The 27,127-nt window shown below is 54.4% G+C and overlaps 1 protein-coding gene across 3 annotated transcripts in view; it reads right to left on the bottom strand.

Annotated features, from left to right (window-relative positions):
* The window catches only part of RUSF1 (RUS family member 1), a 161,256-nt gene that overhangs the window by 74,514 nt on the left and 59,615 nt on the right, over positions 1 to 27,127 (bottom strand). For 2 of the 3 annotated variants that reach the window (XM_073649061.1, XM_073649062.1), the window contains exons 2-4: positions 17,509 to 17,703; positions 16,027 to 16,179; positions 4,177 to 4,254 (exon numbers count right to left, since the gene is read on the bottom strand). In XM_073649061.1, the coding sequence (XP_073505162.1) occupies positions 4,177 to 4,254; positions 16,027 to 16,173 (225 nt within the window). In that variant the 5' untranslated portion in view covers positions 16,174 to 16,179; positions 17,509 to 17,703. The remainder of the gene's footprint in view (positions 1 to 4,176; positions 4,255 to 16,026; positions 16,180 to 17,508; positions 17,704 to 27,127) is intronic. The other variant, XM_073649060.1, reaches the window with a different exon arrangement.

The following is a 27,127-nucleotide window of genomic DNA, read 5'->3' as shown; positions in this document are numbered from 1 at the left end:
CCCCATCCCCCAGATGCGCAGGCCTCTTCCTGCACGCCCCCCCCTCCCCCAGACGCGCAGGCCTCTTCCTGCACACTCCCCTCCCCCCCATCCCCCAGACGCGCAGGCCTCTTCCTACACGCTTCCCCCATACCCCAGACGCGCAAACCTCTTCCTGCACCCATCCCCCAGACGCGCGGGCCTCTTCCTGCACACTCCTCCCCATCCCCTAGACGCGCGGGCCTCTTCCTGCACCCATCCCCCAGACGCGCAGGCCTCTTCCTGCACGCCCCCCCCTCCCCCAGACGCGCAGGCCTCTTCCTCACCGGATCCACGGAGAAGAGCATGAGTGGCCAGCGAGCCTGTGACACTGCTGGAGAAGGCCTGGAAATCACAACGTAGGAAGGTCAGAAAGTGCAGGCGTCGCACTGCACACTCTGGCGCCATCAGTCGCCCCCTCCCAGATTTGAGGGCATCGCATCGCGCACACATACGCTAGCGTCATCAGCCCCCCGACATGCAGGCCTCGTCTCGCACGAGCCTCGTCCTGCCATCCCCCAGATGCCTGAACGCCCCCTTCCCAGACACGCGGGCCTCTTCCTGCACACTCCCCCCCCCATCCCCCAGACACGCGGGCCTCTTCCTGCACACTCCTCCCCATCCCCCAGACGCGCGGGCCTCTTCCTGCACACTCCTCCCCATCCCCCAGACGCGCGGGCCTCTTCCTGCACACTCCTCCCCATCCCCCAGACGCGCGGGCCTCTTCCTGCACGCCTCCCCCATCCCCCAGACGCGCGGGCCTCTTCCTGCACCCATCCCCCAGACGCGCGGGCCTCTTCCTGCACCCATCCCCCAGACGCGCGGGCCTCTTCCTGCACCCATCCCCCAGACGCGCGGGCCTCTTCCTGCACCCATCCCCCAGACGCGCGGGCCTCTTCCTGCACCCATCCCCCAGACGCGCAGGCCTCTTCCTGCACCCATCCCCCAGACGCGCAGGCCTCTTCCTGCACCCATCCCCCAGACGCGCAGGCCTCTTCCTGCACCCATCCCCCAGACGCGCAGGGCTCTTCCCACACACCTCCCTCATCCAGACGCGCGGGCCTCTTCCTGCACACTCCCCCCCCATCCCCCAGACGCGCGGGCCTCTTCCCACACACCTCCCTTATCCAGACGCGCGGGCCTCTTCCTGCACCCATCCCCCAGACACGCGGGCCTCTTCCCACACACCTCCCTTATCCAGACGCGCGGGCCTCTTCCTGCACCCATCCCCCAGACGCGCAGGCCTCTTCCTGCACCCATCCCCCAGACACGCAGGCCTCTTCCTGCACACTCCCCTCCCCCCCATCCCCCAGACGCGCAGGCCTCTTCCTACACGCCTCCCCCATACCCCAGACGCGCAAACCTCTTCCTGCACCCATCCCCCAGACACGCGGGCCTCTTCCCACACACCTCCCTCATCCAGACGCGCGGGCCTCTTCCTGCACACTCCTCCCCATCCCCCAGACGCGCGGGCCTCTTCCTGCACACTCCCCCCCCCCATCCCCCAGACGCGCAGGCCTCTTCCTGCACGCCCCCCCCTCCCCCAGACGCGCAGGCCTCTTCCTGCACGCCCCCCCTCCCCCAGACGCGCAGGCCTCTTCCTGCACGACCCCCCCCATCCCCAAGGCCTCTTCCTGCACACTCCCCCCCCCCCCCATCCCCCAGACGCGCAGGCCTCTTCCTGCACGCCTCCCCCATCCCCCAGACGCGCAGGCCTCTTCCTGCACTCCCCCCCCTCCCACAGACGCGCAGGCCTCTTCCTGCACGCCTCCACCATCCCCCAGATGCGCAGGCCTCTTCCTGCACGCCCCCCCCATCCCCCAGACGCGCAGGCCTCTTCCTGCACGCCCCCCCCATCCCCCAGACGCGCAGGCCTCTTCCTGCACGACCCCCTCCCACAGATGCGCAGGCCTCTTCCTGCACGCCTCCCCCATCCCCCAGACGCGCAGGCCTCTTCCTGAACACTCCCCCCCATCCCCCAGATGCGCAGGCCTCTTCCTGCACACTCCCCCCCATCCCCCAGACGCGCAGGCCTCTTCCTGCACGCCCCCCCCTCCCCCAGACGCGCAGGCCTCTTCCTGCACGACCCCCCCCATCCCCAAGGTCTCTTCCTGCACACCCCCCCCCCATCCCCCAGACGCGCAGGCCTCTTCCTGCACGCCTCCCCCATCCCCCAGACGCGCAGGCCTCTTCCTGCACTCCCCCCCCTCCCACAGACGCGCAGGCCTCTTCCTGCACGCCTCCCCCATCCCCCAGATGCGCAGGCCTCTTCCTGCACGCCTCCCCCATCCCCCAGACGTGCAGGCCTCTTCCTGCACGACCCCCTCCCACAGATGCGCGTGCCTCTTCCTGCACATCCCCTCTCCTCCAGACGCGCAGGCCTCTTCCTGCACACTCCCCCCCCCCCCCCCGCATCCCCCAGACGCGCAGGCCTCTTCCTGCACGCCCCCCCCCCCTCCCACAGACACGCAGGCCTCTTCCTGCACGCCCCCCCCTCCCACAGACACGCAGGCCTCTTCCTGCACGCCCCCCCCATCCCCCAGACGCGCAGGCCTCTTCCTGCACGACCCCCTCCCACAGATGCGCAGGCCTCTTCCTGAACGCCTCCCCCATCCCCTAGACGCGCAGGCCTCTTCCTGCACACTCCCCCCCCATCCCAAAGATGCGCAGGCCTCTTCCTGGACGCCTCCCCCATCCCCCAGACGCGCAGGCCTCTTCCTGCACGCCCCCCCCTCCCACAGACGCGCAGGCCTCTTCCTGCACTCCCCCCCCTCCCACAGACGCGCAGGCCTCTTCCTGCACGCCTCCCCCATCCCCCAGATGCGCAGGCCTCTTCCTGCACGCCTCCCCCATCCCCCAGACGCGCAGGCCTCTTTCTGCACGCCCCCCCCCTCCCACAGACGCGCAGGCCTCTTCCTGCACGCCTCCCCCATCCCCCAGATGCGCAGGCCTCTTCCTGCACGCCTCCCCCATCCCCCAGACGCGCAGGCCTCTTCCTGCACGACCCCCTCCCACAGATGCGCAGGCCTCTTCCTGCACGCCCCCCTCCCACAGATGCGCAGGCCTCTTCCTGCACGCCTCCCCCATCCCCCAGACGCGCAGGCCTCTTCCTGCACGACCCCCTCCCACAGATGCGCAGGCCTCTTCCTGCACGCCTCCCCCATCCCCCAGATGCGCAGGCCTCTTCCTGCACGCCTCCCCAATCCCCCAGATGCGCAGGCCTCTTCCTGCACGCCTCCCCCATCCCCCAGACGCGCAGGCCTCTTCCTGCACGACCCCCTCCCATAGATGCGCGTGCCTCTTCCTGCACGCCCCCCCCCCCACAGACCTCTTCCTGCACGCCCCCCCCCCCATCCTCCAGACGCGCGGGCCTCTTCTTGCATGCCTCCCCTCTCCCAGAAGCGCAGGCCTCTTCCTGCACGCCCCCCCCTCCCACAGATGCGCAGGCCTCTTCCTGCACGCCCCCCCCTCCCACAGATGCGCAGGCCTCTTCCTGCACGCCCCCCCCCTCCCACAGATGCGCAGGCCTCTTCCTGCACGCCCCCCCCTCCCACAGATGCGCGTGCCTCTTCCTGCACATCCCCTCTCCTCCAGACGCGCGGGCCTCTTCCTGCACGCCTCCCCCATCCTCCAGACGCGCGGGCCTCTTCCTGCACGCCTCCCCCATCCCCCAGACGCGCGGGCCTCTTCCTGCACGCCTCCCCCATCCCCCAGACACGCAGGCCTCTTCCTGCACGACCCCCTCCCACAGATGCGCGTGCCTCTTCCTGCACATCCCCTCTCCTCCAGACGCGCGGGCCTCTTCCTGCACGCCCCCCCCTTCCCCAGATGCGCGGGACTCTTTCCGCACGCCCCCCGGGCCTACCCCCATATGCCATACAGACGCGGGGACCCGGTCCCCCACCGCACGCCCCCCAGCCGTGCGGTACTTGTACCCAACCCCAAGGCCTCGTCCCCCATCCTCCAGATGCGTAGGCCTCGTCCCCCAGTCCCCAGGAACCACCCTAGATGTGTGCGCCTCGTCCCCCACCCCTCGTCGTCACCCCACCAGATAGGCGGGTCATGCCTCCCCCGCACGACCCCCAGACGTGGGAGACAAGTCTCCCACCCCCCAGGCCTCATCCCCCACCTCCCAGAAGTGCGGGCCTCGTCAGTCACCTGCAATGTGTCCCAAAGCTGATACTCCAAATAGTCTTCACTGACACTGTCTGGAAATCCATGAGGGAGGAACAGACTCTGAAAGAGAGAAGAATAATGGCGGCAGTCAGGTGACACCCCCCATATACAGTGTCAGCCTAAACAGTTTAACCCTTTTCTCTCCAATGATACAACTCGTATGCCCCAACAGGGAGACATCAGTAGCCAAGGACATACAGTTATATGAAAAAGTTTGGGCACCCCTATTAATCTTAAGCTTAATGTTTTATATAAATTGGTGTTTTTGCAGCAGCTCTTTCAGTTTGATCTATGTAATAACTGTTGGATACAGTAATGTTTCTGCCTTGAAATGAGGTTTATTGTACTAACAGAAAATGTGCAATCTGCATTTAAACAAAATTTGACAGGTGCATAAGTATGGGCACCCTTATTTTCTTGCTTTAAATACTCCTACCTACTTTTTACTGACTTACTAAAGCACTTTTTTTGGTTTTGTAACCCCATTGAGCTTTGAACTTCATAGTCAGGTGTATGCAATCATGAGAAAAGCTACTTAAAGTGGCCACTTGCAAGTTGTTCTCCTGTTTGAATCTCCTCTGAAGAGTGGCATCATGGGCTCCTCAAAACAACTGTCAAATTATCTGAAAACAAAGATTATTCAACATAGTTGTTCAGGGGAAGGATACAAAAAGCTGTCTCAGAGATTTAACCTGTCAGTTTCCACTGTGAGGAACATAGTAAGGAAATGGAAGAACACAGGGACAGTTCTTGTTAAGGCCAGAAGTGCCAGGCCAAGAAATACATCAGAAAGGCAGAGAAGAAGAATGGTGAGATCAGTCAAGGACAATCCTCAGACCACCTCCAGAGAGCTGCAGCATCAACTTGCTGCAGATGGTGTCACTGTGCATAGGTCACCTATACAATGCACTTTGCACAAGGAGAAGCTGTATGGGAGAGTGATGCAAAAGAAGCAGTTTCTGCAAGCACGCCACAAACAGAGTCGGCTGAAGTATGCAAAAGCACATTTGGAGAAGCCAATTTCTTTTTGGAAGAAGGTCCTGTGGACTGATGAAACCAAGATTGAGTTGTTTGGTCATACAAAAAGGCGTTATGCATGGCAGCAAAAAAACACAGCATTCCAAGAAAAACACTTGCTACCCACAGTAAAATTTGGTGGAGGTTCCATCATGCTTTGGGGCTGTGTGGCCAATGCCGGCACCGGGAATCTTGTTAAAGTTGAGGGACGCATGGATTCCACTCAGTATCAGCAGATTCTTGACAATAATGTTCAAGAATCAGTGACAAAGTTGAAGTTACGCAGGGGATGGATCTTTCAGCAAGCCAATGATCCAAAACACCGCTCCAAATCTACTCAGGCATTCATGCAGAGGAACAATTACAATGTTCTGGAAAGGCCATCCCAGTCCCCAGACCTGAATATCATTGAACATCTGTGGGATCATGTGAAGAGGGCTGTCCATGCTCGGCGACCATCAAACTTAACTGAACTGGAATTGTTTTGTAAAGAGGAATGGTCAAAAATACCTTCATCCAGGATCCAGGAACTCATTAAAAGCTACAGGAAGCGACTAGGGGCAAAAAGGAGGATCTACTAAATATTAATGTCACTTTTCTGGTGGGGTGCCCATACTTATGCACCTGTCAAATTTTGTTTGAATGCAGATTGCACATTTTCTGTTAGTACAATAAACCTCATTTCAAGGCAGAAACATTACTGTGTCCAACAGTTATTACATAGATCAAACTGAAATAGCTGCTGCAAAAACACCAATTTTTATAAAACATTAAGGTTAAGATTAATAGGGTGCCCAAACTTTTTCATATAACTGTATTAGAGAGACCATCTATGGCCTGTGAGCGGAGCCCAGCGTGCTATAGTGCTATAGTGAGCGCTGCTTGTACGTCCCCCGTCATTGCCAACCACATTTATAGGGTGCGATCTCCGTGTGGGTCATGGGCAGCGCTACCATCTTCTCTTACAGCCTGAACCCTTTAGCTGTGATCCAGGCTAACAAACAGCCTGAAGAGGCCATAGCCCATGCTTCCATCAGGCAACGTGAAAGCCAGGATGTAGGGACACGAGGACGAGCTGGGATGTGGGACCCTCCTCTCCCTGTAGAAGATTAGGGGTTTTTTTTTTTGTTTTTTTACAATTTTTTTTTAAGATTTCAAAACATTTTTGCTTGCTTAAGTGCAAAATGAAGGATGTAGGATTAATCTGTAGGTAAATAGCATTCCCATGTGCCCGGCCACCTATCTGAAAATGCAGCTACTGGGAGAAAAAATTTCTTTCCTCTCAGCAGCCGCTGGCTTTCAGTAATAGGGGCAGTGCAGGGGGTTCCCGCTCACTGTACTGTAAGCACGCCCCGCACTTTGGTGGATAGCAGTCTCTGCACAGATGTGCTGCAAGGTGCAGAGTGCCGGGGCGTGCTGACAATACAGTGAGCGGGGACGGCGCGGTTATGTGCCTTTGGCTACACAGGTAGGTGCAGGTGTGTGTGCCCCAGCTGATGATTTTGCCATCGCTCATGGGTATTATTACCTGATTTAAAAGGTGGTTGGAAGGATCCCACTAGCACAATCCTGTAATAACCTGGTTAGATTAATGGCAGGACGCTTATCACAGAAATCTGACATCTTTATAAAAGACTGTCTGTTTGGAGAAAGTTATATCAATTGTATCTGAAGGATTCTAATCAATTTTCTAAACTTTTCTTAAGTGAATAAACTATTTTTTAAAGTGAATAAACTATAGACTTGGACAACAGGCTTTCCTGGATGGCAGACAATCAAGTGAGGAAGGACATACCGGAAGCCACAAAATCAGGAGGGTAGAAGGAGAGGAAACAGGCAACACTCAAGCAGTGCACTGATGTAGAAAGCAAAGTCCACAACAGGATGCCACATAACGTGAACAGGCTCCAATAAGTGTGGCGCTTACAGCAAAAGATGGGTTAACTGGAGTGGATGCAGGTTATAACCTAGCAACAACAGTGTCTAATAGGAGTTCATAATGCTTATCACAAACAATGGGTTAACGAGAAGCAGATATAAGTAATGAAATAGTACTTTTTGAGGCCCTACACCCTTTCTAGAACCCTGGAAGGATACAAAAAAAATGACCTATCTTTTCTACAATCCATTCCTGAAAGGTACCTAACTACACATCTCCTAACATCTAAAGTATGCAATCTCTCCTCCTGCTGGTTCTTTGGATTGGGACAAAAGGATGGATGGAAGTTCCTGTAGTCTATGGAACCGACTTGCCACCTTAGGAAGGTAGACCGGATCTGGTTTAAAGATGACTATCATCTGGGTAAATGGCGGGGCTATAGAAAGAGCCTGAATATCACTAACTCTTCTGGCTGAATTTAATGCTACTATTAGGGCTGTTTTGAAGGAAAGAACTTTAAAAGAGTTGCTGACTCTATGGTTTCCAATGGCGTGTGTCAGTTAAGGCTGTCAGGACCAAATTTAAGGCCAATAGTACCAAGTTTACTTTAGAAATGGATCTAGATCTTAAAGATGCTTAAATAAAATGTGAAACGCAATAGTTACCCACCAGATCACAACTATACAGAGCCCCGAGAGCAGACACCTGTACTTTTAGGATGCTGGTGGATAACCCTAACTCAAGGCCCTTCTTCAGAAACTCCAGAATCTTTCCTATTGGTGCCCATTCCTCCACCCTAGAATCTGAAAAGAATAAAACCCCTTTCTCCAAGTTCTAGTGTATATTTGAGTAGTGATAGGTTTCCTACTCAAGCAGAGTGGGTATAAGATTAGCGGAAAAACCTCTCTTTTCTAACAATGTACTTTCAAGTTCCACGCTGTCAAGTGGAGGCTGGTTACTTGTGGATGAAATATTGGCCCTTGGGAAAGGAGGTTTGGGATTTACGGCAGAACCCACCGACATCCTTCTCAGACTCGGGGATTTACGGCAGAACCCACCGACATCCTTCTCAGACTCGGGGATTTACGGCAGAACCCATTGACATCCTTCTCAGACTCGGGGATTTACGGCAGAACCCACTGACATCCTTCTCAGACTCGGGGATTTACGGCAGAACCCACAGACATCCTTCTCAGACTCGGGGATTTACGGCAGAACCCACCGACATCCTTCTCAGACTCGGGGATTTATGGCAGAACCCACTGACATCCTTCTCAGACTCGAGAACCAAAACCTCCTGGGCCAGAAAGGGGCAGTTAACATGATCCTCGGCTAGTCTTCCCTGATTTTTCTTAAGACCAGGGGAATCGGTGAAACTGGAGGGAAGGCATATGCCAGACTGAAATCCCAGGGAATCAGGAAAGAGTCTACAGCTAAGGGATCTTCCCTGGGGTTCAGGAAACAGAAATCCCTCACCTTTCGGTTTAATCTTGTGGCAAAGAGATCTACCACCAGAAGGCCCCACATCCGGACTCTCTGTGCGATATTTTGATCCAGCACCTATTCCCCTTGTCTCAGAGGACTGCAGCTTAGGAAATTTGACTTGGTATTTTCCTTTCCCCTTATGTGTAGGGCCGTCATGGAGAGGAGATGCTCCTCCGCTATCTGAAACAAATGATCTGTCACTCTTTAGGTTTTTTACCGACTTTGCCCCTGGCGGTTTATGTAGGCCACAGATACTCAATTGTCCGAGAGGATCTTGACATTCTGGCCCTGTAGGGACATAAGGAACTTTCTTACAGCCCGCTTCACAGCTAGTGTGAAAACCCCGGGTCTTCTGTGGGCATAACACTACTCAGACAACACAGGGTGAGGGTAAAAGAGCGTGGCAATATTTTATTGAACCACAAAGCGGACAATAAAGACAGAACAATCCCAGCAAATGCCCAAGATGGTGCAACATTACACATTCTCACCCTTCTGCTGGCCCGCCGAGCAGCCACAACTTTGGGACTTTCAGGGCCAACTACCTCAACCAATGGCCCCCGACTTTTGGTGGGCCCCCACAGAGAGGAGGTAGCGGCAAGCTTAGGAAGCTGACAGTCCATCAATGTACAAGGCCAGGAGACACGAGGGTCCCAATCTGGCTTCTCCGAATGTCTCCAAGGGCTCCAGGCGACCAGTGGGTCCCACCTGGCAACCCCAAACAACATATCCATGGGGCCAGACGACCTCATTGTCCCAACCTGGTCTCCCCAAATGTATCCATGGGTTCTCTGATGGTCAATGGAGCAGACATGTATCCTTCCAGTCAGAGCCATATACCCTTAGGCTAGAATCCTGTGGAATCCAAATCTGTGTCTCTCTGGATGAAGCCATGCTACCATGCTGATGTCCTGAAGACTGACAGAATCTCTGCTTCTCCTTGCAGCAGGATAGAAAAACATTTTTATATTTACATATGTGGCTAAGGTCATCAGTCACAGGTCGGGGGAGGGGAATGTGCAGGGCTCACTCTGGTTTCATTGTTTGAGCTAATCCCCCTGCTCTTGTGAATAAACTAGCTGGTTTAAAACAATATGCAATTAGCATATTAACAAACATCATCGTTCCCAAACACCGAGTCACTGTCCTTCTTGACCAGCCAAAGAAACACATACTTTCAAAAGTCAAAGATAATAGTGTATTTTTCTTGGCTTAACAAATCTAAATGTCTGGCAGATTAAGATAAGAAGTTGTTTCGTCACAGCTAGTAACTCCTTTACATTGGAGGAAAGGATTCTCTCACTCTCCGTCCAGACTCCCTGCATCACCTCCGTACCTAGATGGGCTCCCCACGCTGTGGGACTTGCATCCGTGGTGACTATTTTAGTGATATCAACCACCCAGGAAACCCCCCTGGACAGGTTTGATCCATCTAACTACCACCAAAAACTCATTATGTAACACATCCCACTGCAGAACCCTGGAATGGAATTGGGCCCATAAAACTGCAGGGAAGCATGATGTCAAAGTACCCGGCAGTGACATTGCACCCCTAAGAGACATGGAGGGGACTCAGCTTTTTTCACCTGGCACTAGATTTTCTCTATTTTAGAAACTGGGAGGTAAGATTCCTGAATCTCCGAATCCAGCATAAACCCAAGAAACTGCTGAGCTTTTAAGGGTACTGGATTTCTCTATATTTAACAACCGGCCCAGACTTCTTATGGTGGTCATTATCTCCTCTAGGTGTTTATTATATTGGTGGGCCGACTTACCTACCACCAAGGAATCGTCCAGATAAGGGATGATCAAAATATCTCCTTCTCGGATACGAGGCATGACTTCCGCCACTACCTTTGTAAATACCCTAGGGGCTATTGCTAATCCAAATGGGAGGGCCCTGAATTGGAAGTGCCTAACCACCCCGTCAATGACCAACGCCACCCTAAGGTAACTCTAATATTCCACATTTATGGGCACGTGATAGTACGCACCTTTTAAATCCAGAACCACCATGTAACAACCAGAAAAAAAAGCAGTTTTATTGCCGATTTGATAGACTCCATTTTAAAGGTTTGTATTTTCAGGAATTTATTCAAGGCTTTCAGATTAACAATAGTCCTGAAGGAGCCATCTGGTTTAGATATCAGAAAGAGGAGGCAGTAGAACCCCTTCCCTCTTTCAGACTTCCAAAAGGAGGGCCTTCTGAACTAGGTCCAGAACTTATTTTTGTTGGGCTGACTGTTCTCTCAGGGAGGAAGGAGAAAGGGTCAGAACAAACCTTCCTTGAGGAACCGACTGGAACTCTAACTTCAGACCTGATCTAATTAGGCTGAGGATCCAATTACTGGCTGAAATTCCTTCCCATGCAGGCAAGAAGTAAGAAATCCTTCCCCCTACTTGGGCTGGGAGTCATTGACTCAGTTTTCGGGGCCCCTGAGAGGAGGACCCGAACAAAAGAACTCTACCTTTTCCTCTGCGATCTTCCCATTTGTCCTGATCTTAAGGAGGCTTTCTTCGGATAAATTCTCTCTTCCGGAAACATCACCTATATGTAGGCATGGATAGATTAGGGAATCCTTTTTTCAAGTCTCTCCCTTTTCCAAGGATCTCGTTCAGAGCTGGACGAAAGAGATACTCTCCCTCACAAGGAATGGAGCATAGTCTCGCTCTGGCCTGAATATCCCCTGGCCAACACTTCAGCCACAAAGACCTACAGCATTAGAAAGGGTGGCCAACCTCGCAGCAAACCTCATAGAGTCCGCTGAGGCATCTGCCAAAAAGGCTGATGCACCTTGCATCAGCAGAATGGTGGACAAGACATCCTTCCTTGCCACGCTGTCTTTCAGCTGGGATTCCAGATCATCAATGACTTGGCTGTGCATGTTGCTGCTATTACCGGCTTTAAGGCACCTGCCGATATCTCCCAAGTACCGTTGACATAAGCGTCAGCTTTTCCATCAAGTGGGTCTTTCAATGCCCCCATATCGTCAAAGGGCAGACAGGTTTTCCTGGACGCTTTAGTTATTGCAACATCCAGTCTTGGGGCTTTGTCCCAAAAAAATGAAGATGGTTCTTCAAAAGGGGTATTTTCATTTAGGGAGCCCTTCCTTTCTGGGCGCTTCCATTATTTCTGCACCAGCCCTTGGATTTTCTCTAGGCCACAGAACATCAAATCCTGCACTGACCTCATCAGGCCTAGTGTCCACAATGCCCATGGTAGCTCGGACAGCTTTAACTAGACCATCAACCTCATTTAACGGAAAACAATGGAGCTCTGAGCCACTATCGGAGGAAGAGGCTGATTATGATGAACCAGCCGAGTTATCCTCATAGACCGATAAAAGGGAGACATCAGAAACCCGGGAGATATCCCTATCCATTTCTCTTTTTTGTCTTCCTTTTTTACAGAGGGCCTTACTGAGCTCTGCTTTAATAATGGTTTTTAAACCGGTAGTAAAGCTAGGGGTCTCCTCTGCTCCAGTCTGTTGAATACATGACTGACAAAGCCTTTTTTGATACGAGTCGGCTAAAAGGGCTCTGCACAGAGCACACTCCTTGTGCTTGGTCTTAGTAACGCACTTCTTTCCCTGGCAATATAGATAAGAAAGAAGAGGACACCCTATTACCAAGTGAACTTTCATGAAGATTACTTACCACCTCAACTTACTCAAATGGTACCGGTTTGAGGAAGGACCCTTCTCAGCTGGGAGATAGTCTCTAGAGGCTGCAGATTCGTCCACCTTGCTGGAGCTTCGTTGACCAGACCGGCTTGCAGATCCACGCCTCTCCACGGTCTGATTGTGCAAGGTACCGGAGACATTCGGGTCATGTCAGTGCCGCTTCTGGCCCGAAATTACACACCTCCCCGCAATATCCACCGTCTCATGGGGTGATCCAGGCGAGACAGCTCCTTGGGCGCGTCACGGCGCCTCTCAATGACATCATCAGCCGTGCTAGTCATGCGCCCGCCCCTTTTCAGAGCGCGGCACTTCCGGCTTCAGCCCCCTTGTGACTGCAGGGAGGATTACATGACACGGCGGGCATTATACGCCCACAGCCTGCGCGATGTCAGAACCGCCTATCCCCAGACAGGGGATGCCACTCACCACGCTGCCGCACACGTGTGTGAGCCCTCTCGGGTCCACCATGGTGCCTTCAGGAGCCCTGCGCCGGCCGAGGCATCAAAGAGATCCCTGCCTGAACCGGCTGGCCAGAGCTTGAATGGAATCTTTCGACGTCTTCAACAGGAAAGCCCATTACAGGTTCTCCCATCAAGGACAGTAAACCAACTGATGCGCGAGAGAGGTGCCGCCCTTTTTATCCTTGGTGGGCAGATCTCCTCCCACGTGGTGCAGTCATGGGTGTTCGATAAAAGTAGTCACCGTGCTGTTTGTTATAATGGTGTGGACCACACTGAACATGGAGCACAGAAAGCTATCCAAACAGCCAGATGTTCCTGTTACTGCAGCTGCACATATTCTCCAGAAGTGTCTATCGGTCTGTAGCCGACCTCCCTGGACGAGGCTCCAAGAGGAAAACAGGTGACAAATTGAGGAAATGGATACCATGAATGGGAACCACAGAGCCCAGAACAACTTTCAAAGAGATTAGAGGTGAAATCAGAGTTCCAGGTCCATCAGTGTCAGATCGCACCATCTGGCGATGCATTGGGCAAGGTGGACTTCATGAAAGACAAACGAGGAAGAAACCACTGAAAGCAAATCATAAGAAAGCCAGACTGGAATTTGCCACAATGTATGTTGATAAACCACAAAGATTCTGGAGAACATCCTGTGGACGGAGGAGTCAAAACTGGATCTTTGTGGCGTCGCATCAGCTTTATGTTGATAGAAGCAAAAATTACCAAAGAACAGAACATTGCACGTGGTATGACACATGGAGGAGCTCTGAGATGTTCTGCGGCGGCTCTGCTGCATCTGGCACATGGAAGAGCTCGGGGATGTTCTGGGGCGGCTTGGCTGCATCTGGCACATGGAGGAGCTCGGGGATGTTCTGGGGCGGCTCTGCTGCATCTGGCACATGGAGGAGCTCGGGGATGTTCTGGGGCGGCTCTGCTGCATCTGGCACATGGAGGAGCTCTGAGATGTTCTGGGGCGGCTCTGCTGCATCTGGCAACATGAAGGCGCTCAGGGATGTTCTGGGGCGGCTTGGCTGCATCTGGCACATGGAAGAGCTCGGGAATGTTCTGGGGCGGCTCTGCTGCATCTGGCAACATGAAGGTGCTCGGGGATGTTCTGGGGCGGCTCTGCTGCATCTGGCAACATGAAGGCGCTCGGGGATGTTCTGGGGAGGCTCTGCTGCATCTGGCAACATGAAGGCGCTCGGGGATGTTCTGGGGCGGCTTGGCTGCATCTGGCACATGGAAGAGCTCGGGAATGTTCTGGGGCGGCTCTGCTGCATCTGGCAACATGGAGGAGCTCGGGGATGTTCTGGGGCGGCTCTGCTGCATCTGGCAACATGAAGGCGCTCGGGGATGTTCTGGGGCAGCTCTCCTGCACATTGACAAGCTCGGGGATGTTCTGTGGTGGTTCTGCTGCATCTGGCAACATGGAGGAGCTCAGAGATGTTCTGTGGTGGTTCTGCTGCATCTGGCAACATGGAGAAGCTCGGAGATGTTCTGGGGCGGCTCTGCTGCATCTGGCACATGGAGGAGCTCGGGGATGTTCTGGGGCGGCTTGGCTGCATCTGGCACAGTGGAGGAGCTCGGGAATGTTCTGGGGCGGCTTGGCTGCATCTGGCACAGTGGAGGAGCTCGGGAATGTTCTGGGGCGGCTCTGCTGCATCTGGCAACATGGACGAGCTCCGGGATGTTCTGGGGCGGCTCTGCTGCATCTGGCAACATGAAGGCGCTCGGGGATGTTCTGGGGCAGTTCTCCTGCACATTGACAAGCTCGGGGATGTTCTGTGGTGGTTCTGCTGCATCTGGCAACATGGAGGAGCTCAGAGATGTTCTGTGGTGGTTCTGCTGCATCTGGCAACATGGAGAAGCTCGGAGATGTTCTGGGGCGGCTCTGCTGCATCTGGCACATGGAGGAGCTCGGGGATGTTCTGGGGCGGCTTGGCTGCATCTGGCACAGTGGAGGAGCTCGGAGATGTTCTGGGGCGGCTCTCCTGCACATTGACAAGCTCGGGGATGTTCTGTGGTGGTTCTGCTGCATCTGGCAACATGGAGGAGCTCGGAGATGTTCTGGGGCGGCTCTGCTGCATCTGGCAACATGGAGGAGCTCGGGGATGTTCTGGGGCGGCTCGGCTGCATCTGGCAACATGGAGGAGCTCGGGGATGTTCTGGGGCGGCTCTGCTGCATCTGGCAACATGGAGGAGCTCGGGGATGTTCTGGGGCGGCTTGGCTGCATCTTTAACAGTGGAGGAGCTCGGGGATGTTCTGGGGTGGCTTGGCTGCATCTGGCACAGTGGAGGAGCTCGGAGATGTTCTGGGGCGGCTCTCCTGCACATTGACAAGCTCGGGGATGTTCTGTGGTGGTTCTGCTGCATCTGGCACATGGAGGAGCTCGGGGATGTTCTGGGCAGCAAGGGGGCCTGAATCTCTGTAGCACACAATAAAATCTCAAGACTATCCCAGCATCCTTGACAGAAATGTGATGACTGGGGTCAGAAAGCTCAGTTTGACTCAAGTCATGGGTCCTCCAACAGGAGAATGACCCAAAACACATCTAAAATCATCCAAGAATGGCTGAAAGCAAAGCATCAGACTCTTCCGAAGAGGCTTCTATGACCCTAACCCAAATCTTACTGATCAGCTGTGGACAGAGTGGAGACCTGTAGTGTGGAAAACAGGTCTCCACACTCTCTACTAAACCGTCTTCCCATTACTAAAATCTCCCCTCTCCAATCTATCCAGAATGCAGCAGCCAGGATCATTTACCTGTCCAGCTGCTACACCGATGCCTCCACCCTGTGCCAGTCATTGTACTGGTTGCCCATCCACTATACCTCCACCCTGTAATGTCGGATATTGTCTGTACAAGTCTCTTCTGAGGTGTAAAGTGCTGCTGAATATGTTCATTATGATGTTGTTATTATACACTGCATGGTGCATGTATACACCACAGAGATGATCTGTAGATGTCAGGAGGAAGATAATTAGGGTCACCAAAGTCATTCAATTTCAATCTCCTGACAGCGAGAAGTGCAGACTGTCTGTTTCATACTCTCCCCCACGGGCCCCGTCCCTCTATAACCCCCCCATTCCTCTGCAGTGGGCCCCGACCCTCTGAAAATCCTCCACCCCACAGCCCTGTATAATCCCCCCACCCCAAGGCCCTCTATAATCCCCCTACGACACACTATAACCCCCCCCCACTCTACGGCCCCGTCGCCCTATCATGGAGTCATGTTCTCGTCGGGAGCATGTGGCAGCAGCGGAGTTCAGGAGACCACGCCAGGGGGGCCCAGTATAGAGACTTACGGTGAAGCCGTCCCTCAGGAATCCGCAGCTGCTGAATGGTGGCGGTCGCTCTCTCCTTAAGGTCCCATCTTCACACCTCCTATACTTGACAAAGCCACCTGATCCATAGCGTTCCGTGCACACAATGGTCACCCCCTCAGATGACATCACAGCCTGCCATAAAGAAGAAAGATAGCAGCTGAGCCAACACTGAGGGCTAGGCTAGACGAGTCACCGCACCCCACTCTGCAAACTGTACTAATGACGTCACCAGAGTCCACACTGTGGACTGTACTTGTGAAGACCTGGGGTCTTCCGTGGGCATACTACTACTCAGACAACACAAGGTGAGGGTAAAACCGTGTGGCAATACTTTGTTTATTGTCTGTTTGGTGATTCAATATAGAACAGTCCCAGCAAATACCCAAGATGGTGCAAAATGACACAGTCTCACCCTTCCGCTGGCCTGCAGGGAATACAGCAGCTGCGACTTTGGGACTTCCTAGGGTCAACTACCTCAACTAGTGGCACCCAGCTTTGGGTGGACACCAACAGAGAGGAAGTAGCGGCAAGCTTAGGAAGCTGACAATCCATTGAGGTACGTGGCCAGGAGACCTGAGAGTCCCACCCTGGCTTCTCCGGACATATCAATGGAACCAGTTGACCGGATGGTCCCACCCTGGCTTCTCCGGACATATCAATGGAACCAGTTGACCGGATGGTCCCACCCTGGCTTCTCCGGACATATCAATGGAACCAGTTGACCGGATGGTCCCACCCTGGCTTCTCCGGACATATCAATGGAACCAGTTGACCGGATGGTCCCACCCTGGCTTCTCCGGACATATCAATGGAACCAGTTGACCAGATGGTCCAAACCTGGCTTTCTCCCGAATGTATCCATGGGTTCTGTGATGTCAATGGAGCAGTTCTTTTTCTCTGTAGATGGAGGCATGCTGTTCTGTAGAGCTGTAGAGGCATATCCCTGTTATATAGTTCACAACTGTCCTTCAAGACATTATCTACAGGTCAGAGGGGAGGTGAGGTGAGTTTAACTCTCCATTGTTTGAGCATATAATCGATCTGCATAGCTTCTACTCCTCTGCTCTGTGAGTCAACAAGCCACAGGGCCCACATAATGGTTAATCAACATATTTAGCAAACATTCATTGTTCAAAGACCCGGCGTCCCTGTTCTCCAGAGAGATCAGTCAATAAACTGTAGGAACTGATACAAGATGTAAATAAACAGCCATTCATCAATTACCAAATATCAACTCAAGTGATCAACATTCAGGGTTTTACAAATAATAGTCTGTTGATCAACCAAAGAAGAACACAAATTTCAAAGTCAACATAAAGGTGTATGTCTCCTGGCCTACAGAATGTATGTCTGGCATAATTAAGATTAAAAGCTGTGTCATCACAGTACTATTTATACTTCTGCTTACTTATCAGTATGTAAGATTCACATGTAAAACGTCCAGCATTCCACTAATCTCACCTTTTTCTCAGGAGTCCATTGTCTCAACAGCCAATAATCTCATTAGGTGAGTGTAGATTGAGACAAGGTGGAGCAGTCACCACAGGGGGTCTTACAGGCAGTCTCAGATGAAGGCTTCTAGAATATTCTTCATTGTTTTAGCAAAGAGTAAATGCTTAAAGGGAAGGGTGTCATCACTTCTGAGCTGGGAGGGGGCTGACCCCAGGGAAGTAGAGGAAAAACATGTTTAAGTCTAGGAGTTGGTGGAGGGATGCCAGAGGGTTAGGATCTGTGGCTGTGGACCTGCAGCTGATGGATGGACGGCTTACGGAGTGTTGAAGATCTGTTATAAACTAAAGCGGATGAACGTGCTTCAGGTGTGGATATGTCGTTTGGATTTAAACTTTATTGAAGGACGGCTGCTACTGGATACCTGTGCTTTCATCGTTATATCTCTCGTCTGAACTGTCTACAGGAGGGGATTTCTGAGGCCACGCTCCAGCAGCTCCATCTAGTGGTGTCAGTGCTGAACTCTACAGGAGGGGATTTCTGAGGCCGCGCTCCAGCAGCTCCATCTAGTGGTGTCAGTGCTGAACTGTCTACAGGAGGAGATTTCTGAGGCCGCGCTCCAGCAGCTCCATCTAGTGGTGTCAGGGCTGAACTGTCTACAGGAGGGGATTTCTGAGGCTGCTCCAGCAGCTCAAGCTAGTGGTGTCAGGGCTGAACTGTCCACAGGAGGGGATTTCTGAGGCCGCGCTCCAGCAGCTCCATCTAGTGGTGTCAGTGCTGAACTGTCTACAGGAGGGGATCTCTGAGGCCGCTCTCCAGCAGCTCCATCTAGTGGTGTCAGTGCTGAACTGTCTACAGGAGGGGATCTCTGAGACCGCGCTCCAGCAGCTCCATCTAGTGGTGTCAGTGCTGAACTGTCTACAGGAGGGGATCTCTGAGACCGCGCTCCAGCAGTTCCATCTAGTGGTGTCAGTGCTGAACTGTCTACAGGAGGGGATTTCTGAGGCCATGCTCCAGCAGCTCCATCTAGTGGTGTCAGTGCTGAACTGTCTACAGGAGGGGATTTCTGAGGCCAGTGCTCCAGCAGCTCCATCTAGTGGTGTCAGGGCTGAACTGTCTACAGGAGGGGATTTCTGAGGCCGCTCTCCAGCAGCTCCATCTAGTGGTGTCAGTGCTGAACTGTCTACAGGAGGGGATTTCTGAGGCCGCGCTCCAGCAGCTCCATCTAGTGGTGTCAGTGCTGAACTGTCAACAGGAGGGGATTTCTGAGGCCACGCTCCAGCAGCTCCATCTAGTGGTGTCAGGGCTGAACTGTCTACAGGAGGGGATTTCTGAGGCCGCTCTCCAGCAGCTCCATCTAGTGGTGTCAGTGCTGAACTGTCTACAGGAGGGGATCTCTGAGACCACGCTCCAGCAGCTCCATCTAGTGGTGTCAGGGCTGAACTGTCTACAGGAGGGGATTTCTGAGGCCGCGCTCCAGCAGCTCCATCTAGTGGTGTCAGTGCTGAACTGTCTACAGGAGGGGATTTCTGAGGCCGCGCTCCAGCAGCTCCATCTAGTGGTGTCAGTGCTGAACTGTCTACAGGAGAGGATTTCTGAGGCCACGCTCCAGCAGCTCCATCTAGTGGTGTCAGTGCTGAACTGTCTACAGGAGGGGATTTCTGAGGCCAGTGCTCCAGCAGCTCCATCTAGTGGTGTCAGTGCTGAACTGTCTACAGGAGGGGATTTCTGAGGCCGCGCTCCAGCAGCTCCATCTAGTGGTGTCAGTGCTGAACTGTCTACAGGAGGGGATTTCTGAGGCTGCGCTCCAGCAGCTCCATCTAGTGGTGTCAGCGCTGAACTGTCTACAGGAGGGGATTTCTGAGGCCGCGCTCCAGCAGCTCCATCTAGTGGTGTCAGGGCTGAACTGTCTACTGGAGGGGATTTCTGAGGCCGCGCTCCAGCAGCTCCATCTAGTGGTGTCAGGGCTGAACTGTCTACAGGAGGGGATTTCTGAGGCCGCGCTCCAGCAGCTCCATCTAGTGGTGTCAGCGCTGAACTGTCTACAGGAGGGGATTTCTGAGGCCGCGCTCCAGCAGCTCCATCTAGTGGTGTCAGGGCTGAACTGTCTACTGGAGGGGATTTCTGAGGCCGCGCTCCAGCAGCTCCATCTAGTGGTGTCAGGGCTGAACTGTCTACAGGAGGAGATTTCTGAGGCCGCGCTCCAGCAGCTCCATCTAGTGGTGTCAGTGCTGAACTGTCTACAGGAGGAGATATCTGAGGCCGCGCTCCAACAGCTCCATCTAGTGGTGTCAGTACTGAACTGTCTACAGCAGGGTTCCCCAACTCCAGTCCTCAAGGCCCACCAACAGGTCATGTTTTCAGGATTTCCTTAGTATTGCACAGGTGATGCAATTATCACCTGTGTAATACTAAGGAAATCCTGAAAACATGACCTGTTGGTGGGCCTTGAGGACTGGAGTTGGGGAACCCTGGTCTACAGGAGGGGATTTCTGAGGCCGTGCTCCATCAGCTCCATCTAGTGGTGTCAGGGCTGATCTGTCTACAGGAGGGGATTCTTGAGGCCACGCTCCAGCAGCTCCATCTAGTGGTGTCAGTGCTGAACTGTCTACAGGAGGGGATTTCTGAGGCCGCGCTCCAGCAGCTCCATCTAGTGGTGTCAGGGCTGAACTGTCTACAGGAGGGGATTTCTGAGGCCAGTGCTCCAGCAGCTCCATCTAGTGGTGTCAGTGCTGAACTGTCTACAGGAGGGGATATCTGAGGCCCCGCTCCAGCAGCTCCATCTAGTGGTGTCAGTGCTGAACTGTCTACAGGAGGGGATTTCTGAGGCCGTGCTCCAGCAGCTCCATCTAGTGGTGTCAGGGCTGAACTGTCTACAGAAGGGGATTTCTGAGGCCGCTCTCCAGCAGCTCCATCTAGTGGTGTCAGTGCTGAACTGTCTACAGGAGGGGATTTCTGAGGCTGCTCCAGCAGCTCCATCTAGTGGTGTCAGTGGTGTACTGTCTACAGGAGGGGATTTCTGAGGCCGCGCTCCAGCAGCTCCATCTAGTGGTGTCAGCGCTGAACTGTCTACAGGAGGGGATTTCTGAGGCCAGTGCTCCAGCAGCTCCATCTGCTGGTGTCAGGGCTGAACTGTCTACAGGAGGGGATTTCTGAGGCCGCGCTCCAGCAGCTCCATCTAGTGGTGTCAGGGCTGAACTGTCTACAGGAGGGGATTTCTGAGGCTGCTCCAGCAGCTCCATCTAGTGGTGTCAGTGCTGAACTGTCTACAGAAGGGGATTTCTGAGGCCACGCTCCAGCAGCTCCATCTACTGGTGTCAGGGCTGAACTGTCTACAGGAGGGGATTTCTGAGGCTGCTCCAGCAGCTCCATCTAGTGGTGTCAGGGCTGAACTCTACAGGAGGGGATTTCTGAGGCCGCTCCAGCAGCTCCATCTACTGGTGTCAGGGCTGAACTGTCTACAGGAGGGGATTTCTGAGGCCACGCTCCAGCAGCTCCATCTAGTGGTGTCAGTGCTGAACTGTCTACAGAAGGGGATTTCTGAGGCCACGCTCCAGCAGCTCCATCTAGTGGTGTCAGTGCTTAACAGTCTACAGGAGAGGATTTCTGAGGCCGCGCTCCAGCAGCTCCATCTAGTGGTGTCAGGGCTGAACTGTCTACAGGAGGGGATTTCTGAGGCTGCGCTCCAGCAGCTCCATCTAGTGGTGTCAGTGCTGAACTGTCTACAGGAGGGGATTTCTGAGGCCGCGCTCCAGCAGCTCCATCTAGTGGTGTCAGGGCTGAACTGTCTACAGGAGGGGATTTCTGAGGCTGTGCTCCAGCAGCTCCATCTACTGGTGTCAGGGCTGAACTGTCTACAGGAGGGGATTTCTGAGGCCACGCTCCAGCAGCTCCATCTACTGGTGTCAGGGCTGAACTGTCTACAGGAGGGGATTTCTGAGGCCGCGCTCCAGCAGCTCCATCTAGTGGTGTCAGGGCTGAACTGTCTACAGGAGGGGATTTCTGAGGCCGCGCTCCAGCAGCTCCATCTAGTGGTGTCAGTGCTGAACAGTCTACAGGAGGGGATTTCTGAGGCCACGCTCCAGCAGCTCCATCTAGTGGTGTCAGTGCTGTACTGTCTACAGGAGGGGATTTCTGAGGCCACGCTCCAGCAGCTCCATCTAGTGGTGTCAGGGCTGAACTGTCTACAGGAGGGGATTTCTGAGGCCACGCTCCAGCAGCTCCATCTAGTGGTGTCAGGGCTGAACTGTCTACAGGAGGGGATTTCTGAGGCCACGCTCCAGCAGCTCCATCTACTGGTGTCAGGGCTGAACTGTCTACAGGAGGGGATTTCTGAGGCTGCGCTCCAGCAGCTCCATCTAGTGGTGTCAGGGCTGAACTGTCTACAGGAGGGGATTTCTGAGGCCGCGCTCCAGCAGCTCCATCTAGTGGTGTCAGTGCTGTACTGTCTACAGGAGGGGATTTCTGAGGCCACGCTCCAGCAGCTCCATCTAGTGGTGTCAGGGCTGAACTGTCTACAGGAGGGGATTTCTGAGGCCACGCTCCAGCAGCTCCATCTAGTGGTGTCAGGGCTGAACTGTCTACAGGAGGGGATTTCTGAGGCCGCGCTCCAGCAGCTCCATCTAGTGGTGTCAGTGCTGTACTGTCTACAGGAGGGGATTTCTGAGGCCGCGCTCCAGCAGCTCCATCTAGTGGTGTCAGTGCTGAACTGTCTACAGGAGGGGATTTCTGAGGCCACGCTCCAGCAGCTCCATCTAGTGGTGTCAGTGCTGAACTGTCTACAGGAGGGGATTTCTGAGGCCGCGCTCCAGCAGCTCTATCTAGTGGTGTCAGTGCTGAACTGTCTACAGGAGGGGATTTCTGAGGCCACGCTCCAGCAGCTCCATCTAGTGGTGTCAGTGCTGAACTGTCTACAGGAGGGGATTTCTGAGACCACGCTCCAGCAGCTCCATCTAGTGGTGTCAGTGCTGAACTGCCTACAGGAGGGGATTTCTGAGGCTGCTCCAGCAGCTCCATCTAGTGGTGTCAGGGCTGAACTGTCTACAGGAGGGGATTTCTGAGGCCGCGCTCCAGCAGCTCCATCTAGTGGTGTCAGTGCTGAACTGTCTACAGGAGGGGATTTCTGAGGCCGCGCTCCAGCAGCTCCATCTAGTGGTGTCAGGGCTGAACTGTCTACAGGAGGGGATTTCTGAGGCCGCGCTCCAGCAGCTCCATCTAGTGGTGTCAGTGCTGAACTGTCTACAGGAGGGGATTTCTGAGGCCACGCTCCAGCAGCTCCATCTAGTGGTGTCAGGGCTGAACTGTCTACAGGAGGGGATTTCTGAGGCTGCTCCAGCAGCTCCATCTAGTGGTGTCAGTGCTGTACTGTCTACAGGAGGGGATTTCTGAGGCCGCGCTCCAGCAGCTCCATCTAGTGGTGTCAGTGCTGAACTGTCTACAGGAGGGGATTTCTGAGGCCACGCTCCAGCAGCTCCATCTAGTGGTGTCAGTGCTGAACTGCCTACAGGAGGGGATTTCTGAGGCTGCTCCAGCAGCTCCATCTAGTGGTGTCAGGGCTGAACTGTCTACAGGAGGGGATTTCTGAGGCTGCTCCAGCAGCTCCATCTAGTGGTGTCAGTGCTGTACTGTCTACAGGAGGGGATTTCTGAGGCCGCGCTCCAGCAGCTCCATCTAGTGGTGTCAGTGCTGTACTGTCTACAGGAGGGGATTTCTGAGGCCACGCTCCAGCAGCTCCATCTAGTGGTGTCAGTGCTGAACTGTCTACAGGAGGGGATTTCTGAGGCCGCGCTCCAGCAGCTCCATCTAGTGGTGTCAGTGCTGAACTGTCTACAGGAGGGGATTTCTGAGGCCACGCTCCAGCAGCTCCATCTAGTGGTGTCAGTGCTGAACAGTCTACAGGAGGGGATTTCTGAGGCTGCGCTCCAGCAGCTCCATCTAGTGGTGTCAGCACTGAACTGTCTACAGGAGGGGATTTCTGAGGCCACGCTCCAGCAGCTCCATCTAGTGGTGTCAGCACTGAACTGTCTACAGGAGGGGATTTCTGAGGCCACGCTCCAGCAGCTCCATCTAGTGGTGTCAGGGCTTAACTGTCTACAGGAGGGGATTTCTGAGGCTGCTCCAGCAGCTCCATCTAGTGGTGTCAGTGCTGAACTGTCTACAGGAGGGGATTTCTGAGGCTGCTCCAGCAGCTCCATCTAGTGGTGTCAGTGCTGAACTGTCTACAGGAGGGGATTTCTGAGACCACGCTCCAGCAGCTCCATCTAGTGGTGTCAGTGCTGAACTGTCTACAGGAGGGGATTTCTGAGGCCGCTCTCCAGCAGCTCCATCTAGTGGTGTCAGGGCTGAACTGTCTACAGGAGGGGATTTCTGAGGCCGCGCTCCAGCAGCTCCATCTAGTGGTGTCAGGGCTGAACTGTCTACAGGAGGGGATTTCTGAGGCCGCGCTCCAGCAGCTCCATCTAGTGGTGTCAGTGCTGAACTGTCTACAGGAGGGGATTTCTGAGGCCGCTCTCCAGCAGCTCCATCTAGTGGTGTCAGTGCTGTACTGTCTACAGGAGGGGATTTCTGAGGCTGCTCCAGCAGCTCCATCTAGTGGTGTCAGGGCTGAACTGTCTACAGGAGGGGATTTCTGAGGCCGCGCTCCAGCAGCTCCATCTAGTGGTGTCAGTGCTGAACTGTCTACAGGAGGGGATTTCTGAGGCCGCGCTCCAGCAGCTCCATCTAGTGGTGTCAGGGCTGAACTGTCTACAGGAGGGGATTTCTGAGGCTGCTCCAGCAGCTCCATCTACTGGTGTCAGTGCTGTACTGTCTACAGGAGGGGATTTCTGAGGCCGCGCTCCAGCAGCTCCATCTAGTGGTGTCAGTGCTGAACTGTCTACAGAAGGGGATTTCTGAGGCCAGCTCCAGCAGCTCCATCTAGTGGTGTCAGTGCTGAACTGTCTACAGGAGGGGATTTCTGAGACCAGTGCTCCGGCAGCTCCATCTAGTGGTGTCAGGGCTGAACTGTCTACAGGAGGGGATTTCTGAGGCGGCGCTCCAGCAGCTCCATCTAGTGGTGTCAGGGCTGAACTGTCTACAGGAGGGGATTTCTGAGGCCGCGCTCCAGCAGCTCCATCTAGTGGTGTCAGGGCTGAACTGTCTACAGGAGGGGATTTCTGAGGCCGCTCTCCAGCAGCTCCATCTAGTGGTGTCAGTGCTGAACTGTCTACAGGAGGGGATTTCTGAGGCCGCGCTCCAGCAGCTCCATCTAGTGGTGTCAGGGCTGAACTGTCTACAGGAGGGGATTTCTGAGGCCGCGCTCCAGCAGCTCCATCTAGTGGTGTCAGTGCTGAACTGTCTACAGGAGGGGATTTCTGAGACCATGCTCCAGCAGCTCCATCTAGTGGTGTCAGGGCTGAACTGTCTACAGGAGGGGATTTCTGAGGCGGCTCCAGCAGCTCCATCTAGTGGTGTCAGTGCTGAACTGTCTACAGGAGGGGATTTCTGAGGCTGCTCCAGCAGCTCCATCTAGTGGTGTCAGTGCTGAACTGTCTACAGGAGGGGATTTCTGAGGCCGCGCTCCAGCAGCTCCATCTAGTGGTGTCAGTGCTGAACTGTCTACAGGAGGGGATTTCTGAGGCCACGCTCCAGCAGCTCCATCTAGTGGTGTCAGTGCTGAACTGTCTACAGGAGGGGATTTCTGAGACCATGCTCCAGCAGCTCCATCTAGTGGTGTCAGGGCTGAACTGTCTACAGGAGGGGATTTCTGAGGCCGCGCTCCAGCAGCTCCATCTAGTGGTGTCAGGGCTGAACTGTCTACAGGAGGGGATTTCTAAGGCTGCTCCAGCAGCTCCATCTAGTGGTGTCAGTGCTGAACTGTCTACAGGAGGGGATTTCTGAGACCATGCTCCAGCAGCTCCATCTAGTGGTGTCAGGGCTGAACTGTCTACAGGAGGGGATTTCTGAGGCCGCGCTCCAGCAGCTCCATCTAGTGGTGTCAGGGCTGAACTGTCTACAGGAGGGGATTTCTAAGGCTGCTCCAGCAGCTCCATCTAGTGGTGTCAGTGCTGTACTGTCTACAGGAGGGGATTTCTGAGGCCGCGCTCCAGCAGCTCCATCTAGTGGTGTCAGTGCTGTACTGTCTACAGGAGGGGATTTCTGAGGCCGCGCTCCAGCAGCTCCATCTAGTGGTGTCAGTGCTGTACTGTCTACAGGAGGGGATTTCTGAGGCCACGCTCCAGCAGCTCCATCTAGTGGTGTCAGTGCTGAACTGTCTACAGGAGGGGATTTCTGAGGCCGCGCTCCAGCAGCTCCATCTAGTGGTGTCAGTGCTGAACTGTCTACAGGAGGGGATTTCTGAGGCTGTGCTCCAGCAGCTCCATCTAGTGGTGTCAGTGCTGAACTGTCTACAGGAGGGGATTTCTGAGGCCAGTGCTCCAGCAGCTCCATCTAGTGGTGTCAGGGCTGAACTGTCTACAGGAGGGGATTTCTGAGGCCGCGCTCCAGCAGCTCCATCTAGTGGTGTCAGGGCTGAACTGTCTACAGGAGGGGATTTCTGAGGCTGCTCCAGCAGCTCCATCTAGTGGTGTCAGTGCTGTACTGTCTACAGGAGGGGATTTCTGAGGCCGCGCTCCAGCAGCTCCATCTAGTGGTGTCAGTGCTGAACTGTCTACAGGAGGGGATTTCTGAGGCTGCTCCAGCAGCTCCATCTAGTGGTGTCAGTGCTGTACTGTCTACAGGAGGGGATTTCTGAGGCCGCGCTCCAGCAGCTCCATCTAGTGGTGTCAGTGCTGAACTGTCTACAGGAGGGGATTTCTGAGGCTGCTCCAGCAGCTCCATCTAGTGGTGTCAGTGCTGTACTGTCTACAGGAGGGGATTTCTGAGGCCGCGCTCCAGCAGCTCCATCTAGTGGTGTCAGGGCTGAACTGTCTACAGGAGGGGATTTCTGAGGCCGCGCTCCAGCAGCTCCATCTAGTGGTGTCAGTGCTGAACTGTCTACAGGAGGGGATTTCTGAGGCTGTGCTCCAGCAGCTCCATCTAGTGGTGTCAGTGCTGAACTGTCTACAGGAGGGGATTTCTGAGGCCAGTGCTCCAGCAGCTCCATCTAGTGGTGTCAGTGCTGAACTGTCTACAGGAGGGGATTTCTGAGGCCGCGCTCCAGCAGCTCCATCTAGTGGTGTCAGGGCTGAACTGTCTACAGGAGGGGATTTCTGAGGCCGCGCTCCAGCAGCTCCATCTAGTGGTGTCAGGGCTGAACTGTCTACAGGAGGGGATTTCTGAGGCTGCTCCAGCAGCTCCATCTAGTGGTGTCAGTGCTGTACTGTCTACAGGAGGGGATTTCTGAGGCCGCGCTCCAGCAGCTCCATCTAGTGGTGTCAGTGCTGAACTGTCTACAGGAGGGGATTTCTGAGGCTGCTCCAGCAGCTCCATCTAGTGGTGTCAGTGCTGTACTGTCTACAGGAGGGGATTTCTGAGGCCGCGCTCCAGCAGCTCCATCTAGTGGTGTCAGTGCTGTACTGTCTACAGGAGGGGATTTCTGAGGCCGCGCTCCAGCAGCTCCATCTAGTGGTGTCAGTGCTGTACTGTCTACAGGAGGGGATTTCTGAGGCCGCGCTCCAGCAGCTCCATCTAGTGGTGTCAGTGCTGAACTGTC

This window comes from Phyllobates terribilis, unplaced genomic scaffold (genome assembly GCF_046119375.1).
Source record: "Phyllobates terribilis strain yellow unplaced genomic scaffold, ASM4611937v1 Scaffold_9__5_contigs__length_417890890, whole genome shotgun sequence".
NCBI classification, from domain to species: Eukaryota; Metazoa; Chordata; class Amphibia; order Anura; family Dendrobatidae; genus Phyllobates; species Phyllobates terribilis.
This window is presented reverse-complemented; position numbering and strand designations above follow the sequence as displayed.